Source organism: Arvicola amphibius, chromosome 3, assembly GCF_903992535.2.
Source record: "Arvicola amphibius chromosome 3, mArvAmp1.2, whole genome shotgun sequence".
Lineage (NCBI taxonomy): Eukaryota > Metazoa > Chordata > Mammalia > Rodentia > Cricetidae > Arvicola > Arvicola amphibius.
The window spans coordinates 113799049-113818253 of NC_052049.1; the positions used below are offsets into that span (position 1 = coordinate 113799049).

General features: G+C 49.3%; 1 protein-coding gene across 5 annotated transcripts in view; it reads right to left on the reverse strand.

Annotated features, from left to right (window-relative positions):
• Positions 1 to 12023: 12023 nt before the first annotated feature.
• The window catches only part of Cep164 (centrosomal protein 164), a 63072-nt gene continuing 55890 nt past the window's right edge, over positions 12024 to 19205 (reverse strand). For 3 of the 5 annotated variants that reach the window (XM_038323906.1, XM_038323907.1, XM_038323905.1), the window contains 9 exons: positions 18968 to 19091; positions 18629 to 18696; positions 18008 to 18215; positions 16880 to 16987; positions 16146 to 16257; positions 15377 to 15733; positions 14460 to 14526; positions 13566 to 13688; positions 12024 to 13389 (listed from right to left, as the gene is read on the reverse strand). In XM_038323906.1, coding sequence (XP_038179834.1) covers positions 13293 to 13389; positions 13566 to 13688; positions 14460 to 14526; positions 15377 to 15733; positions 16146 to 16257; positions 16880 to 16987; positions 18008 to 18215; positions 18629 to 18696; positions 18968 to 19091 — 1264 coding nt within the window. In that variant the 3' untranslated portion in view covers positions 12024 to 13292. The remainder of the gene's footprint in view (positions 13390 to 13565; positions 13689 to 14459; positions 14527 to 15376; positions 15734 to 16145; positions 16258 to 16879; positions 16988 to 18007; positions 18216 to 18628; positions 18697 to 18967; positions 19092 to 19205) is intronic. The other 2 variants (XR_005284746.1, XR_005284745.1) reach the window with 2 other exon arrangements.

Below are 19205 nucleotides of genomic sequence, written 5' to 3' on the forward strand. Positions count from 1 at the left end.
CCTGTGCAACTGAGCCGGCCCCTTACTAACACACACAAGGTCTGGAAATTCAGAGAGGGCAGGTTGGAGTGTAACTCAGTCAGTAGCATGCATACCTAGCATATGTGGAAGCCCAGGTTCAGTCTGCAGCACCACACGAACCAGCTATGATGGTGCATGCTCGTAATCCTGGTTCTTGGGAGGTGGAGCCAGAAGTTTAAGATCACCCGTGACTACACAGAGAGTTTGAGGCTAGCATGGGATATGTGAGGCCCTGTCACAAATGGGAAAGCAGAGGAGAAGAAAGATTAGAAGAGGAGGAGAAAGAAGCAGAGGAAGAGAAGAAATGGAGAAGAGGAGGAGGAAGAGAAGGAGACAGAGGAAGAGAAGGAGAAGGAAGATAAGGAGAAGAGAAGGGGGAATCTGGTTTGTACAAACCCAGACTATTCTACTTGCTGATAATGCTGAACCACACCATGTGACTGGCTGATTCAAGGCTGCCTGTTAGAAATACACCCGGATCCCCCAAAGCCCTGCCCCTTGTCATTTTTCTTCAGCAAAATGAAGACCTGGATCAATGGCCTTAAATGTTTATCCATCCTTTCCGGATATCTCCCTTGTACCATGCAAACAAAGCTACCTTGAAGGTCTTCATCTTCAAACTGTGGTCCAAAGACCAACAGCCTCACCAGCCCTAGAAGCAAGCAATGCGACTCCTCAGGCCCCACCCTGGAGTCACCGACTGTAACCCGTAGGCCCTGTCTTGGCAATGTGCCGAGAGTGCAGATACACACAGAAGTTTGGGAAGTCCCCTATAGACAGCAGTCAGAGAGACCACCCGGTGTCTGCCCACAACCAGAGCTAGACTAGAGAGTCTCAAACTTAGCTGCACAATAGCATCTCTGGAAGACCTGGCTAGCAACCACAGAAGCCAGAATCTCACCAATCCAGTCAAATCAGTCCTTGTTGGCATTAGGCCAGGAATTCGTATTTTTATTGTGATAAAAGTACATACCACAAAATTTTCCATTTTAAGTATTTTTAAACATACAATTGAGCAGCACTGAGTACAACCACTTAACTATGCTACTGTCCCTCTCCTCTTCTAGAACTTTCTACTTTATAGGTTTGACTGCTTGGGGGACCTCACATGAGGGCAGTCATTCAATATCTGTCATGTAATAGCTAGCTTATTTCACAAAGAATCATATCTTCAAGTTTCAGCCATGTTGCACTTTTACTTGTTTGTTTTGGTTGGTTGGTTTGTTTTGGTTGGTTGTTTTGGTTGGTTGGTTGGTATTTTGAGATGGGGTATTTCTGTGAAGCACTGGCTGGCTTGAACAGGCTGGCCTAGAACTTGTGGCAGAAGTCCTTCTGCCTTCACCTGCCAAGTGCATGAACACCCCCAGCACACCTGGCCATGTTTCGTCTTTTGCTGCTGTGTTTTTGTTTTTGTTTTGTTTGGCTAGAGACAAGTTTTCTCTATATGTAGCCCAAGCTGGCCTTGAAGCCTCAATGCTCCTTCCTCAGCCTGCTAACTGCTGAGGTGGGAGCCACTATACCTGTGCTTTTTGGAGAGAAAAGATGAGAAATTGATGACAACATATGACAATTTTTTTACAACTATTGAGTGTACATGTGTGTGCCTACAGGTGTACCCATGTGAGGTACATACATATGTGCCAGGGTGTACAAACGGAAGTCAGCGGACAACTTACAAAAGTCAGCTTTCTTCTTCCACTGTGAATCCCCAAGGCTGAACTTAGCCCATCAGGTTTAGGGGCGGGCATTCTTACCCACTGAGCCATCTCTCCATCCCTGTCACACCCTATATCAGAAATTCATTACTATTTAAGGATGAGGCGTATTCCATCGTATGTATTCACCACGGTTGGTCCATCTTTTATCTGTGGATGCGCACACCTTCCAAGCATTATGGATAACATTGCTAGGGACAAGGGTGTGTGAGTATCTGGATCTTGCTTTCCATTCTCTTGAGCTTATGATTAGAATAATTTTTTGAGTTATACAACAATTGTACATTTCACTTTTTGAGAAACTGCCAAACTGTTTTCCACCAGTGTTGTTGTTTAGTTGTTTGATTGACTGGGAGATGTTTGTTTTAGACTGGATCTCATTTTGTAACCCAGGCTAGCCTGAACCTCATAGGTAGTCCAAACTGGCCTTGAACTTGTGGTGTTTCTCCACTTCAGCATCTTGAGTGCTAGAATTATAGACATGAGCCACCCATACTGGCTAAACGAGGACCACTGGTGAAATCCATTGTGACTTGTCTTGTTCCTGTCACAGAGCTGGGCAAGTATTCTACTACTGAGCCATACCTCCAGGAACATCTGTATCTTTAAGATTTTTTAAATGCATATGAATGCTTGCCTACATGTTCGTATGTACATCACCTGGATGCTTTGTGCCTACAGAGGTCAAAAGAGGGCATCAAATTTCCTGAAACTATAGTTACATATGTATGAGCTATCCTGTGGGTGCTAGAAACTGTACCTGGGTCTTCTGCAAGAGCAGCAACTGGTCTTAACCTTTCCAGTCTTTAATATCTGTATTTTTAACAAACAAAATGATATCCAAGTATTTTTACCATGTTTTTAAATGTCTCTGTGTGTGAGCATGCACACACACACACACTAAAGGTCAAAGGACAACTTGCAGAAGTTGATTCTCTTTCTACTACATGGGTTCTGGGGATTGAACTAGGGTGGTTAGGCTTGGCAGTCAGTGTCTTTACCCACTAAGCCATCTTGCTGGCCCCCAAGCATTTATTCATGAACCAAAGACCCTGAACACTTCAAGCGATATTGAACCAGACATTAGAAACACAAAGGCCCTGTGCTCATCTTTCTGCCCTCAAGGATACAAATTGGCAGAGGCAGCTGAGCATGGTGGAGACGCCTAGCCATAATCCTAGTGCTTTGGAGAAGTCAATGGGAGAATCAGTTTAGGATCATCTCCAACTATTTAGGGAGTTCGAGACTAGCATATGCTACATAGACCTTGCTTCAAGAAGAAAAGGAGGGGGAGGAGAAGGAAGAAGAGGAGGAGAAGGAGGAAGAAGGAGGAGGGAGAGGAAGAAGAAGGAGGAGGGAGAGGAAGAGGAGGAGGAATTGGCAAGAAGTGACTAAGAAGTGACTAAGAAGTGACAGTTCTGCATGTGACTACAGTTCCAGGCTCCCTCCACTTCTATATGGGGTCACAAGCCTGTGTGCCAACAGGCAGAATGTGGCAGAAGTGAGGCATGTTGACTTCATGTCTAGCCCATTAACATTTTCCTAGTTACCCCTGCTCTCCCCAGCTGGATTCCAATGCCCAAAGAGAGACTACACACCACTTAGTAAAGAAGATGGCAAAGCCGCTGGCAGCTTGGGCATTATCTTAGTCAGGGTTTCTATTGCTATGAAGGAACACCAAGGCCATGGCAACGCTTACAAAGAAATACATTAATCTGGCTCACAGGTTCAGAGGCTTAGTCCATTATCATCATGGCAGGAAGCATGGTGGCACATGGGCAGACACGGTACTGGAGGGGTAACTGAGAGATTTACATCTGGATCAGCGGGCAGCAAGAAGAGAGACACTGGGTCTGTTTGAAACCCCAGTGACACACTTCCTTCAACAAGGTCACATCTGCTCCAATAAGGCCACACCTCCTAATAGCGCCATTCCCTGAGCCTATGGGGGCCATTTTCATTCAAACCACAAATGTGCTCAGAGCAGAGGCCCTTCTAACCCGCCAACACCAGGTGGATTTCACATGAACAAGAAGTGAACTTTTAATGTGTTAAATTACTGGAGTTTTGGAGTTTATCTTTACAAAATTTAGCATCATCCTAAACTGTGACAGAGACAGAGAGGAACTTGGCTCTCGTCTACCAATAACCCAGGTCCAGGCCTCCCTCCCCTGGCATAAAGACTGGATTCCAGGCCAAGGGAAGGGTTAGAGAAAAGCCACTGGTGAGGTGAGAAGGGAGAATGTGTGGTCAGTAGGACAGCAGAAGGGGAGGGCCAAGTGGGGTCCAGCCCTGAGGATGGACCCTAGCCTCTCTCCCAGAATCTACTTCTCCTGGGCAGTGGCATTCATGAGGGGGAGGGAAGAACTGCCATCTGTGTTGCTCTTGCAATGATCCACACTTAGCTTTAGTGTCTTATAACTAAAGGTCTCGTGGTTCAAAGAAGCCTCCAGGGCCTCCTAATCCAAGCTTCCATCCAAATCTTAAAGTCCTTCTGCAACCAGCAAGGGCTGACCTGCCCAGGGATACCCCATTTCATAGCATCAACGCATCCCTCACAGGTTGTCATGTCAGAAACTTCATAGTCCCCAAAACTGCATGTTAGCAGTATTTGAGTTCTCTGTGCGGTGGGAGGGATTAGGATTAGATGGGATCACAGCATTCTTCCTATTGCTGGGACTGGACAGTCTGATCAAGAGCAATGGAAGGAGGACAGGTTTTATTTAGCTTATACTTCCAGGTCACAGTCCATCGTTGAAGGACATCAAAGAAGATACTCAAAGCAGAAACCATGGTGGACTGCTGCTTGTTGGCCCTATAGCTTTCTATAAAGCCCAGGACCACCTACCTAGGGATAATCCTGCCCATATGAGCTGGGCCCTCACTCATCAACTAACGATCAGAAAGATCCTCCATGAACATCCCACAGACGATTCTGATTTAAGCAATTCTTCAGCTGAAGCTTCTCCTCTCTGATGGTGTTTAGCTGTGTCAAGTGAACAAGGCAAACCAGGACAGATGGGGTCACAAGGATAGGGCTGCACCATAACATCGGTAGCTGCATAAGGAAAGAAGCTGTCTTCCTAGATGCCCTCTATCATGTTATAATACAGTGTCTTAGTTAGGGTTTCTATTGCTGTGTAGAGACACCATGACCATGGCAACTCTTACAAGAAAACATTTAATTGAGGTGGCAGCTTACAGTTCAGAGGTTCAGTCCACTATCATCATGGCAGTATGCAAACAGACACCGTTCTGGAGAGGTAGTTGCTACAAGTTGATATGCAGGCAACAGGAAGTAGACTGTCTCACTAGGTGTGGCTTAAGCATACATGAGACCTCAAACATGAGGGCTGGGCTCATAGGGGTTTCTGTCCCACCCGGTCCTCCAGCTGTTTAGTCCCAGAGAAAATCACACAGAGAGCTCCATAAGTTATAAAACTGATTGGCCCATTAGCTCAGGCTTTTGATTAGCTCTTGTAACTTATATTAACCCATTTCTTATCTATGTTAACCACATAGCTCAGTACCTTTTTTAGTGGGATAGGTCACATCCTGCTTCTTCGGTGGTCTGGGCAGGAGTGGGAGGAATGGACTTCCTCCTTCCCAGAATTCTCCTGTTCTCATCGCCACTACCTTTACATCCTGTCTGGTGGACCCACCTATACTTCCTGTCTGGCCAATCAGCATTTATTTAAAACATGATTGACAGAATACAGACAATTCTCCCACACCAAAAGCCCACTTCCACAGTGACTCTACACTTCCTCTAACAAGCTCACACTTAGTCCCACAAAGCCACACCTTCCAATCATGCTATCCCATTTGGGGTCATTTTCTTTCAAACCACCACAGATAGCAAGATCTTACCAGTCACTGGGCAGATGCTCTCACCTTGCTCTTTTAGACTTTTCAGCTTCATAGCTATGAAGAAATAAAGGCCTACTTACAGATAACTCAGTCTTGGACATTTTGTTATACAGCAGGAGAAAACAGACAGAGTCCAACAGAAGTGACACAGCTATCTGTGGATGACTCTGCCAACAAAATCTCCCTTTATACCAGGCCTACACTGTCCCCTCAAAACTAGTCTCGTTCCACCGCCATGTGGAAGCATTCCACATACAGATGGCGGTTAACCCTGACTGTCAACCTCACCAGCCTGAGAGCTGCCTCGGGAATCACAGAGTTTATCTGTTTTTGGAGATAATTGGATCGCGAGGGCTCTGACCTAATGCACAGTCTGGCCTAGTAGTGGAGGGTGGCAGAACTCTGGAAGGTGGAGTCTAGTTGGAGGAAGCAGGTCACCAGAATGTGCCACTTACCTGACCCTTTGCTACCGCTCTGTTCTGCTTCCTGTCTACCACAAGGAAAAGAAACTCCTCCACCAGAATGTTCAGCCCAAGTTCATGCAGCTGAGACACCAAAGGTTCAATCCTCTAAAACCAGGAACCAAAATAAATCCTTCCTCTTTAACTTACTTCAGTAAGGTATTTTTCATAAAGTAATTCAAATCTATAGCCTTTTGATGGTTTTTAGCTGATAAATTCCCCTAAGTGGAGAGGACGGTCCCATATTTTTCCTGTACCCGTGACAAGGGTGCCTTAAGGACAGACATGTAAGCTGCGGGTGGGTAGACTGTTAGGGGAAACATGGCTATGGAGTAGGAATCAGTGAGAATACAGATGGCTGGGCCGTTCCCTATGTCCACCCTTCTTGGCTGACCAAGGTATACTGTGCCATTCCATGCCTGATCCCGCAGATCTGTAGCTATTCATGATCCACCAGTACATGGATGGCACATGACATCATACAAGCTCTGAGTTGTGTACCATCCGGGCTCAGCATCAGAAATGCCACTGCCAGACACCCACAGAGCCCCTCCCCATCACAGGCACTTTGACTGAGTGACTGCCACACTGCTCCCATCCCCCATCTTCCCAGTGTCTCCCAGGCCCTGACACCCTCCTAGGAGAGAAGACCCTGGTCTCCACCCACTCCCCAAAGCCCACAGTTTTGGAGACTAGCAAGGGGATGGCCATCATCAAGCCAATCCTGTTGAGTCTTGTTACCATGAGGCAGAACATGGAGAGTGACCTACCTAGCCCAGAATGGATTTGTTGTAGATAGACATGGTAGGGCTACACTGGATCCCTGCCCAGTCCCAGGTAGCAGGAGCCTAAGTGGCAGGATCTGTGAAGCCAGAGTCAGCCAGGGAATTAGACAGCCCCCAGGCTGGAGAAACACCTATTGACTTCTACTGTTAACTGTGGGAAGCTGTGCAGGGCACAGAATCTCCAAGTTCCTGATTCCCTGCAAGGGCAGCGATGATGGCTCCCAGCATGCGCTCAGTCCTTAAAGTTTGCTGAGCGCTATTCTGAGGGCTCCTTTACTCGGGCAGCCATTTTACAGGACAGGTGCAGCTGTGAAGCCTGTTCTCACATGGAAACGAGGGTAGCACGGGAACCAGTGACACTCCCTTATTTTTCCGTTTTCTGTGGTAGGGGTGAAGGTGCATTTCAAGGTGGATGAAGTACAATCAAAAGCTCAGAGACAAAAAATTGGAGTTCAACTTAAAGGTCAGAAAAGCAAGGCAGCCCGCCACTGGTTCTTATCTCTACCTCAGTCGAAATGGTGATCCTGCTCCAGGAATCTCAGAATGAGATTGAGAGTGAGAGCCGCCTCCTCTTGATTATATTCCTTCCTCTCCAGTGCTGGGGTTAAGGGCGTGCACCACTACCACCTGGTTTCTATGACAAACCAGTGTGGCTACTGGGATTAAATGGTGTGTGTCATTGTGGCTACTGGGATTAAATGGTGTGTGTCATTGTGGCTACTGGGATTAAATGGTGTGTGTCATTGTGGCTACTGAGATTAAATGGTGTGTGTCATTGTGGCTACTGGGATTAAATGGTGTATGTCATTGTGGCTACTGGGATTAAATGGTGTGTGTCATTGTGGCTATTGGGATTAAATGATGTGTGTCATTGTGGCTATTGGGATTAAATGGTGTGTGTCATTGTGGCTACTGGGATTAAATGGTGTGTGTCATTGTGGCTACTGAGATTAAATGGTGTGTGTCATTGTGGCTACTGGGATTAAATGGTGTATGTCATTGTGGCTACTGGGATTAAATGGTGTGTGTCATTGTGGCTATTGGGATTAAATGATGTGTGTCATTGTGGCTATTGGGATTAAATGGTGTGTGTCATTGTGGCTATTGGGATTAAATGGTGTGTGTCATTGTGGCTACTGGGATTAAATGGTGTCATTGTGGCTACTGGGATTAAATGGTGTGTGTCATTGTGGCTACTGGGATTAAATGGTGTGTGTCATTGTGGCTACAGGGATTAAATGGTGTGTGTCATTGTGGCTACTGGGATTAAATGGTGTGTGTCATTGTGGCTACTGGGATTAAAGGTGTCATGACGACATTGCTGCCTGGTCTGTAAAGCTGGCCAGCGTGGCTGTTTTACTTTCTTGATCTCCAGACAAGCTTTATTTATTAAAATACAATTGCAATGCCACTACAGGTGTGTGTATGGAGGTCGGAGGACAAGCTTGTGAAGTCAGGTCTCTCATTCACCTTCACACGGGTTCCAGGGTCTGAACTCAGGTGGCCAGGTTTGTACCGCAAGCACTTTTATTCTCTGCGCTACCTTGCCACCCCTCCCCCTAAACTCTACCCTCTAAACTCTAACTTATTACCTCTGGAGAGCAGACGTATCTGTCCTAGGTGGAGAAACCCAAAAATGCCTTCAGTATTCTCAACTCTACACCAGAGAACAAGAGCCATGAAGCAGGCCGACCATTCCTGTAGTTGAACCTGAACCAGGTCAAAGAACTGGGCACACTGCCTATCCCAGCCCATTTCTTGACTGACAGGAGTCCTTGGGTGGATAGGCTGGGGAGGAGATGGGGAGACGACACAGGAATGCTCCTTCCAGCAAGGAGCTCTATTGCTGAGCTGACTTTGGGACTTATAGTGCTGTCCCAGCTCAGGCTTGATTACCCAGATGGTTCAGCCAGGGCTCCATCTGATTAGAGACTGGTGCCTGACTGAGGAAGCAATGAGGTGGGTATAGAGTGCATGGAAGAGAAACAGTCACTCCTAGGAAGGTTGCCCAACAAGGACAGTTGGTGGCCCTTTCCTCCAAACCACCTTGTGCTCAGCCTTGTCTCCAATCCTGGAGCCAGTGTGGAGCCTGTGCTGTTCATCCCACACTTGGCATCAGTATCGTCTCCCCTAGGTTCCCCTTGTTCTCACATGAGAACCTGAGGCAGAGGGAGAGAGCATTGCTGGAGGGCATTAGGAAGCCATGGATCTGATGTTAGGAATGACCCTTTCCCTACCAGTAAAGGTGGGTGGAGGGAGCAGCAGTGGAGGGGGTCAGAAGTGGAGGGGGGTCAGAAGTGGAGGGGGTCAGAAGTGGAGGGGGGTCAGAAGTGGAAGGGGGGTCAGAAGTGGAGGGGGTCAGAAGTGGAAGGGGGGTCAGAAGTGGAGGGGGTCAGAAGTGGGGGAATCAGAAGTGTGAGGTCAGAAGTGGAGGAGTCAGATGCAGCCCTCTCATGCTTGCATAGGCTCCAGAAGGAATCAGCACTATCCGCTGTTTTCAAAGAGCACACTGGATGTGGACAGAAAGACTTTGATGCTTTTGAATATTGAGCTATGTGACTACAGGACCCATGCTAACTGTCACTTAATGTTCCCTCCAGGAGCAAGATGGCTCAGCCAGTAAAGACACTTCTTGCCAAGTCCTACGACCTGACTTTAATCTCCAGGTCCCACACAATGGGAGAGAAGTAACTCCCACAATTTGTCCTCTGGCCTTCACAGACATACAACACAAATGTAATAGTGTGTGTGTGTGTTTCCCCCAAAGCCTCTGATAGCCTCCCTAGGCTGTTTCCTTCCTGTATGTCAGGCAAAATAACTTATACCTACTCCTCCTCAAGTGTGCTGACGTAGTGTTTAGATGTGGGACCCTTACGGAAATGGTTAGACATGGAGACAAGAGTCCTCGTGAATGGTACTGGGGCCCTAGAAGAGCCTAAGGGACCACATCTCCCCTCTCACTATGAGAGCACAGCTACAAAGCACTGTATGTGAACTGGAAAGGACTTCCAGAAACTGAATCTCCAGTTTCCAGAGCTGTGAGGGTAACTTGTGCTGTCTGCAGTCCTAGTTCATAGCGTCTGGAAGGTCTTGTGGCTGTTCTTGGTTGTCAACTTGACAACGCCTGGAACTAAATGGAATCTAAAAACAGAGGGCACACCTGTGAGGAATTTTTGCTTGTTTTGAAGTGGATGGATCCACTTCTAGTCCAGATTTCTGAGGTAGGAAGACACACACCTTGAATCTGGGCCACCCCTGCTGGGAGCCTGTATGCGAGCATGGAAGGCGGAATGCTCTTGGCCTGCTTGCTCCCACCTTGCCAGCCCATCCCTTCACTGGCATTAGAGCCTACTTCTTGGAAATTCCAGCGTCTACTGAAGGCCAGCTGAGACATCGGCTGGGCAGCTTCTGGATCCTTGGGCCTTTTGTTCAGCCACTGTATGATTAGCAGGATCACAGCCTATGGGTCCCACTAATAAACCCCTTCCTATAGAGAGATTCGTTCTACAAGTTGTGTTTCTCTAGAGAATCCTGACTAATACAGAAGGGCAAGGTGCAAGGATTGAGCCTGTCACTACAACACTCTATCAGCACCCCCAACTTCGCAGTGTTTTTTATAGCAGCCCAAACTCAATCCCTTTCAGAGGTCTATGATTTGAGTTTCCCAGTTGGATTCTAAAGTCCAAGAGAGGAAAAGGGATAGGACAATCTGCTTAAATTTTTCCCCTACGGCAAACTATTGATTTTATTTGTTTTTATTTTAATTTTTATTTAATTTTTTAATTTAATTTTTTATATTTAATTTTGGTTTTTATTGAGCTATATATTTTTCTCCACTCCCCTCCCTTCCTCCACCCTCCCCTTCTGCCCTCTCCCATGATCCCTACACTCCCAATTTACTCAGATCTTGTCTTTTTCTATTTCCCATGTAGATTAGATTGTTTTAATTTTTTAAATTTAAATATATTTATTTATTAAGAGACAGGTTCTCACTATGTATATGTAGCACTGGCTGGTCTAAACCTCACTTTGTAAACCAGATTGGTCTCAAATTCAGAGATCTATCTGCTTCTGCCTCCTGAGCATTGGGACTAAATAGGAATGCCACCATGCCTGCCAAATACCAGCCCCCATTTTTTTTTCTATACTGGGGATGACCCCAGGGTCACACGCATGCTAAACGAGTAAATTATATGGTACTATGTGCCCAGGTCCCCAAATTCCCTTTTTAAGCCCTAACCCAAGGAGGTTTTACTACCCCAGCTAGAAACCACCAGTTGCAGGATTCCAGGTGTGCAGACCAAGTGGCCAAGGACTGTGACGTAAGCCTGGAAGAAACAGCTTTTGACACGGGGCGGCTGTGGGCAACGGAACTGGTCTTTCAAGAACAGATGGATCTAGTTCAAACCCTAGTGACTAGCTCTGTGCATTTGAACTACAGTTATTTACCCTCTCTAAGCCTAAACTTCTTCATATGTTTCCTAAGGTTAAGATTACAAACAAGAGCTTAAGAAAACCGTAGCACACAGAAGCATTCAACAGCTATCAGCTTACGCCTCCCTCGTTTCCTCCTTCCTTTCTGGGAAGAGGCTAGGACACCAGGCTAAGCTCTTCTGTTTTCAGCTGGTTGTCTATACAGCTGCATGAAGGAAGGCCGTGTGTGCGCTGGTTCTCCTAGCTACTCCCTTGCTACAAACCCAAGAGTATCTACAGACTGTTCACCCGGGGCGGGGGCAGACCCACTTAACAGTGCCAGCTTACGGCTGGGGTGCAGGGCATGGCTTTGTCTACACAGGAGATGAAACCCACAGTCTTTGGGGAAATGGCCCCGGGGGTCTCCAACCTGGCAAGTGGGAAACAGGGAAGGGCGGATAGTGAGTGAGCGAGTACTCCTGGAGAAGTGGCGGCAGGTGGAGGGCTGAGGGTGCTCTGGGGGAGGGGACGGCGTGCAGGGCTCTATACTAGGGGCCCCACGCACCTAAAAGTCTCTGAGCCTTGCTTTTGTCACCCATAAAAATGGAGCAAACCACACCTGCACCAAACTCCACACTGTTGAATGATTAGATCAGATACCCAAGGAGATAGTTCATAAACACTCACTGTCCCCATCTCCCTTTCCCACAGGAGGAAGGACACAAAGGCCTCCAGAGAGACCAACACATTCATAGGGCTGCCTTATAGAAAACAGACTTGCAGAGATTTAATAGATGCAAAAAGACACAGGATTGTCACAAGGGTTGGTCGGATCACTCAAGCTGCTCTCAAGGCACAGAGTGGAACAAATAACAAAATGGACTTTTTCTGCATGTGGTCGGCTGATGACTTAAAAATTTACCTAAGAGGGTAAAAACCAACTGGTTCTTAGGGTCGTACTCCATGGCGAAGAAATGAGCAACAAAGCGGTGAGAAAGGGTAAAGGCAGCCCGCGGCTTCTCAAGACAAGAAAAACGAGGCGTTTTGTTTAAACAATGAGACAGATGCCCAACATCGCCTGCAGAGCCCACTGGGGGATGTGGGGCTGTAGAGGCTGTGCCAGAAGCGCCACCTGGCCAAGCCAGTCCCTGCCAGTACCAGGTAGTCAGCCCTCCACTGAGCTCTGGGAAGAGTTGATAGCGAGATTAGGGCGGGGTGGCCCGGGTGGAAGGACAGAGGGACACAGGGTTTGCAGATACACGAGGATGCTGTAGGAAGAGAAATATCAAGACGGAGCAGAAGTCATCCCCATCTTTTTCTATGGCTTTCTTTTTGGCTTCCTGAAGAGACAGTTGTTTGAGACCTGAGAGCAAGGAAGGGCTCCAGAGAGCATCCAAAGGGAGGGAGGGCTGCTGGCCCTGAGGAAAGCCCAGTGCTGGCTGGCTGAGAGGAAGATGCAGGACATCTGGGGCCCGGGAACAACTTCAGCAGGACTCAGGCAGCTGAACCCAGACCTGAGAGAGTCAAAAGAAGACAAGAAAAAAGAAAAAAGCCAAAAAGAGAGGAACAGATGTAACCCTTACGGGGCTGAGGTATCAGAAAGACAGCTACAGCCAGGTTCCAGGGCATGGCCATGCCAGGGGGCTGTCCTGAACAAAGGACCACACTCCCCTCCTCCACGAGAGCCCTCGGCAGGACTGGAAGGCCAGGAACCCGAGCTCCAAGGAGACTCCCTAGGCCTCCCAAGGCAGCTGCTTTAATTGAAGGTGGCCACAACCCTGAAGTCCTCAGCAGCCACTTTGATGCAGAAGCTTGCAGATGTCCGTATATTCCTGCTCAGGACAGTCCACGGGCGAAGCGTGTGTGGCTGTTTACAGTCATGATGAGCTTCCCGCCTACCTACCCGGTGGTTCCTCCGAGTCCTGGGTGGAACCCACAATGGAGGACATGCTTGACCAGAGGGGAATAAGGTGCTGATGGCGCCTCAGGCACTTGGTGTAGACGAGGAGGCCGCCGCCCCACAGGCCTCAATAGTGAAACACATTCAGCCTGTTGTTCTCATCCAGGCCCAGCTGCAGTAAGTTCGAAGTGGCTGTTGGCTTGGGCGCCGAGGAGAAGAGCTGTCTGGTCACAAAGTGAAGGAAAACTAGACGGCTGAGCACGTCCAGATGGGCGCTAAGAACCGGTCAAAGGCCCAACAGGATGCTCCTCAGACATCAGAGGCCTGTGGCGGAGCACAGCCAGTCGGCCGGTACAACAGGAAGGGACAAGGGTTTGGGGACCACCAGCTAAAAGGATACACCTTGGGGTCATTCTTGAAATGTTCTAGCCACTTCCGGTTAGACTCAATCATGCTCTGGACGCTGGCGCTGTCCATCTTGGGGACTCGAGAATGGGAGTGCTGCAGGAGGTGGAGCTGCTCACTGGGGAAGAGGGGGAGCGCTTAGAGAGTGAGGAGAGGGAGAGCAGGCAGGAAGTGGGCTGGTGTGAGTGGCAGAGTCAAGCACCTCCCCCTCCTCCTCTCACTGGCCCACCAGTGTCCCTGTAAGGCCTCCAGCAATTCAAATGTCCCCCTCTGGTCCCTAAAGAGAAGGTAGTGACTGTTCTCCAACCCCTTTCTGGGCACTTGATGCAGAATCTACCCAGGACCTTCACATCTGTCTGTCCTCAGCCAATTCGTCAGCTCAAATACTTCTCAGTGCCAGCTCTCAGGCTGACCCAGAGAGCAGACATGGCTGCAGGATTTACACTTAGGGCTGGTGTGGGGAGGAGAGAATATTTGGCAGGGAATAAGATGAATAGGAAATGAATCACGGGACTAAATCATCGCCTGTCTGTCTCCCCCAGGACGTCCCCTTACTCCAGATGTTGCTCAGCAAGCACTGGAGAAGAGGCCACAGGAATCAGACAAAGACCAACGGCAAAGACGGGCCAGACTCCAGGGCTAGTGGGGTAGTAGGAAGAGCTGGGTCTCCCTTCAGACTCATGTGTCCTCACAGACCCAGCAGGCATCTGCAGAGCTAGTCGGACACGCCCCTCCCCACACCCACTGACCCTCAGCAGCAGGGTTTGACTATTCGCTTGCTCAGAAGGAGGCAGGACACAGATGACTCTGGACCAGGGACCTGCCTGGGTCCCTGGTACCCCCTCCCCAGGGAGGTCCATACACTGAGGCTCTTGACTGAGAGACTTACCTTACAGACACATAGCCCAGCTTGTTCTCCAGTGGGGGAGGGCAGCCACTGAGCAACGGGATGCCAGCTGCAACAGCAAGGAATGCAAGGGCAGTCATCAGCCAGCTGAGTCAGCTCCCCTCCCCACTGCCCCTGCCTCAGCGGGCCACTACCATGTTCACTACCCGTGCCTCCTGCAGTCCCAGAAAAGGATGTCCCCAGAACAAACAATGACAGGCAAAGTTTCTGTGCTGAAGGTGAGAGACGGGTGACAGACAAGAACTGTCCTATTTACTATGATGCTAAAAACCTAATTTTCAATTTGTTCCGGGGCAGAAAATGTTTTTACATTTTCCCTCAAATGGCTGCCTTTATGACTTGTGCCCCTCAACAGGGGGTGGACTAAAGGAGGAGACTGGATAGAAGCAGAGCAGAAGCCAGGGTCAAGGGGTCATAGGCAGAGTCAACACCTGGTATCTGACTCTGGAGCTCACTACTAAACCCCACTGAGTCTCAACTTTACTAGTCTAAAAAATGGAGACAAATAATTACTACCTCAGAGAACGACAATACAGACTAAAGAGGGGTGTGTGTGTGTGTGTGTGTGTGTGTGTGTGTGATTGTGTAAATGTCATCATGTACTGTATTAATGACAGGCATTAGGGTGACAACAATAACAGTTTTTGATTCTGCCTGGCTCTAGCTCCGTACAGTACAGGCTCGTTGTACAACATCCCAGAGCAGACCCTCTGACTGTAAGGCCACAACAAGGTCTTCCTTCACCAGGGCCCCACTGACAGCCAATGACCAAAGATGGGGAGGGAGGTAAGGGGAGGCAAAGGCAAAAGAAAGGATGGTTATGAGAGGGCATAAGGGCAGAGGAGAGAGGTGGGAGGGCTCCACCCAGAAACCAGGTGCACGGGGGAGTGGGGACCTACAAGGAAAATACTTGCGCCACTTCTCCAGCAGGAAGTCGTCCACAGTTTGCGAGGAGGAGGAGAGCCTGGTGCCCTGTCCCGGGTCCCAGGCCCACTGGGTGGACGTGGGTGTGGCAGACGATGAGGACGAGGGCTTGGTCAGGAGGGGGTAGGCTGGGGTAGGGGCGTTCTTGGAGGGCCGAAGCGAGGAGGTGAGGAGCGGAGCTGGGGGTGGGCTGCTGAGGACCTGTGGTGGCAGCTGGGAGTTGAGGCTGCCCAGCACGCTCAGCACACCATTCAGCTCACTGCTGATCCGCTGAAGGGAACTGCTCAGGTAGTGGATCTTGTTGGGATCAGCGGAACTTGGGGTCAGGGTGACTGAAAGAGGCAGATGGTAGGAAGGATTCAGGATTGAGCTGGCACTTGAGTATCCTACTACTGCAGAAACCCCGCTAAAGACCTTACAGGAGGACAACGGATGGGTGCAGGGCTTCTGTGTCCCCGACAAGGGGCCCAAGGACATAGAAAAAAGGAAAAACAAGGTCCTTGACCCAAGCACAGGCCAGAGCAGCCAAGGTTGGGGGGCTGCAGGGGCCTGGAGAGAGACTGCAGGGATCCTTGGCCCCTTCATCCTCCATGCTGCAGACCCAGGGATGACGATGTACCTCATCCAGGCTCACTGCAGGGCTTGGAGGAGGCGGCTAGAATGGCCCCCGCATTCCTCCCTCTCCACAACACTGGGCTTCACTTCACCTCTCCCTCCCTGGCTTCCTTGTGTGACACCACTCACTATGAGGCAGGGGGCAGGACTCAGAGCTCTCACTGCTCAAGTCTTCCATGTCACTGAGATCAAAGGTCACCTTCTTCATAGAGGATCCTTTCAGAGTGTCCTCATCAGAGACCTGACAGGTAGAAGTGACCATTAGCACTGTCCCTTCCCATGTGATTTTGCTCCGCCTGCCTTGTGGTGAGTGAGGACTGAGGTCTGATGAGGTGGCTCTTCTGTGGTCCAAGGTTCTGTGGGCACCCCAGGAAGGCACCCACAAAGTCGGCCTCAGAAGAGGGGCTAAGCCAAGAGAACTCAACTGCCTGTGAAGCAGCCCACGGGGCCCCCAGGACCAGCAGAACCCCATCATCCACCCCAAATTAGCCTTGCAGTCTCCCATTTGGGTATCTTTGCTCCCAAACTGAAACCTGGGGCATGGAGGAAATTTCACAGTCTCGGGGAAGGAAGAGACACCATGAAGCCACACTTGATCACACCTTCTCCTGGAACCATGCAGGGACGACAGGGCTAGTCCCCAATTCTGTGACATTCACCAAGAATGCTGTGACCAAGCAGCAGATGCTCCAAGGATGTCTTGAACCATCGGCACAGACATTAGATTCTCAGGTATTTTGACAGAGCCAACGCCTCTGTTATCTCAGCCAAGAGCCTGAGCACTAGTGATCCAGCTCTCCTTAATCCAGGCCTAGAGGAGAAAGGGAGGGGCCACACCGGCCTATGTGGCCACAGGGAGACACCTCTTCCTGTAGAGAAGATTCCAGTTGGCTCAGCTTCTCTTCTTTCTTCTTCAGCAGTTCATGGCCTTTCCTCATGGCTGACTTCATCTCATCCAAGTGCCTGGTCTCCTGTGGCCAGGGAGGAAGGGAAGGAAAAACATTCAGCATGGATGCTAGAGTCCCGGCTCTGGTATTTGTTGGCTGGGTGGTTGTAAACACATCCCTTAACTCTCAGGCCAGCTGCTCATCTGAGAGAATGGCTTTTTCCTCAGACCCTGAGAACTAACAAGACAGTGTGTTGCGTGAGGAACACTATGCCCAGAGATGCTAAGTTCTCAAGCTGTGGGCCAAACGGTTACCATCACTCTGTTAACCCTTGTCACCACCAAAAGGAATACAGCACAGCAGTAAAGTGCCCAGGGAGAGAAGGGAGCCCATCCTTGTGCCTGCAAGCCTCTTGCTATCCATTGCCCACAGGCCAGGCATCCAGGCCTCAGGGCATAGGTCCCTCACCAGTTCTGGCACCGTCAGAATTCTAAGCATTCAGACATGTTCCGGAGGAACCCATGCTATTGAGGCCTCAATTGATACACAAATCTGTAACATCATATAACAATGGCATCTCTGTCTTTTCATTGTGAATCAGACTGTCAAAGAAGCCAGCCATGGGAGCAGCTACTCAACCTTGCACTGAGTGTATCTACAGACAGATCTTCTGTCTCCAGTATACCAAAGGGTAAAGGAGAGCACTGGATTTGAAATATTTTAGACATTGGTCGTACCTTTCATGTAGGACATGGCAATAGCAATACAGGTTGAGCATCCCATTTCCAAATTGCTTGGCCTCAGAAACATCTGAGATTTAGTAGTTTTCAGATTGGGGAATATCTGCATAGACTTTACTGCTTGAATTGATTTGGGAGTTAGGGACCCTCAACCTGTATCCTCACTCATTAAAGATGATTACTATGAAGATAAAACAATGTATTATTAGAGAAGGTGTTTACACATGATGTATGGCCATGATTAGGCAAGTGACCCCAGAGCCCGCATGGCCTATCTCAGGGTTCCCAGAATGCTCAGCTGATGAAAGCTAACACCCTCAGATCTCCCAATACAGACTAGCAGGCCCTCCTCTATGCTCCTAACCTCATCCAAGTTCTTGCACACACTGTCCAGGATCTTGGTGCCTGGGAGGTCTTCATCCACCTCCTGGGCATTAGCCAGCTCACGGCGCCAATGCTGCTGGGCGGCTTTCAGTGCTGTCTGTCGCCTCCGCATAGAGCGTGTCTGGCGCACCAGGAACTCCTTTGCACTCCGGACAGCTACGCCCTCAGCAGAGAGGAAGTGCCGGACACTGTGGGGCAGGAGGGAGTAGGGAAGGAAAACCAAAGACTACACTAAGCCATGGGGCCACTTCCCCAGCACATGTCCACATGAACATACACAGGAGCTGCTGGACTGGGACTTGGATATCACCATTAAGTACCTAGAGTGTGTGGCACGTGGGGTCAATAGCTCACACATACTCTGTGGATTGTGCCTGGGGCCTGTACTCAGATAACTAGATACTCCTAGAAGTCTGACCTTCACCTAGAGGCCAGCAGGTACCAGCATGCTGTGTTAAAAGTCACCAAGCATACGATATTAGCTTAGTAGAGTCTTCCTTCCTGGGGCCATGCCTTGAACCAAGCCCCACTGAAGGTCATTGTCATCTCAGCTCTGATATAAGCACTCTCACATGGCACAAGATGGGTTGGGGAAACTCACCTGTCCATGGCCAGGTCGATCTCCTCCTTGCTCTGTGAGAGGGAAGAGGACACCTCCTGAGTCTCATTCTGCAAACACATAATAGAAAAGGCCAGCTGAGTGTGGCAAGGCCAACAGCCCACAGGCTGAAGGAATCCCGAAGCCCTGCCCAGTGTCCTAGCCACAGAAACAGCTCTGCCAGCCCCCAGGTGCTCTTCACATATATGTACCATCTGAGTGACAGAGAGGGTGGAGAAAGAGACTAAGAAAAGGAGGCTAGGTCCAAAATAAAGCAGAGCCAAGTTCCTCTCCAACTGTCCAACCCCTACCATCACTCCCAGGCCTCAGACCCTCGCTCACTGTGCCAAGGGATTTCCTCAGGTCCTCAATGTGGAGATCTGGCTCCAAATGTGGGGATGCATTATTCTCAGCTGCCAGTTCTTTAAGCATGTCTTGTTTCCTTTGAACTTCAGCCTCTAGGCTACTGTGATGAGGAAGAGAGCAGGAGGCAGGGCTGTGAGGCTGGGATACTCACTCTCAGTCCCACAGGGCAGGGATGTGGACACCAGAACCCAGAATCCTCTCTTTCTCACAGCCT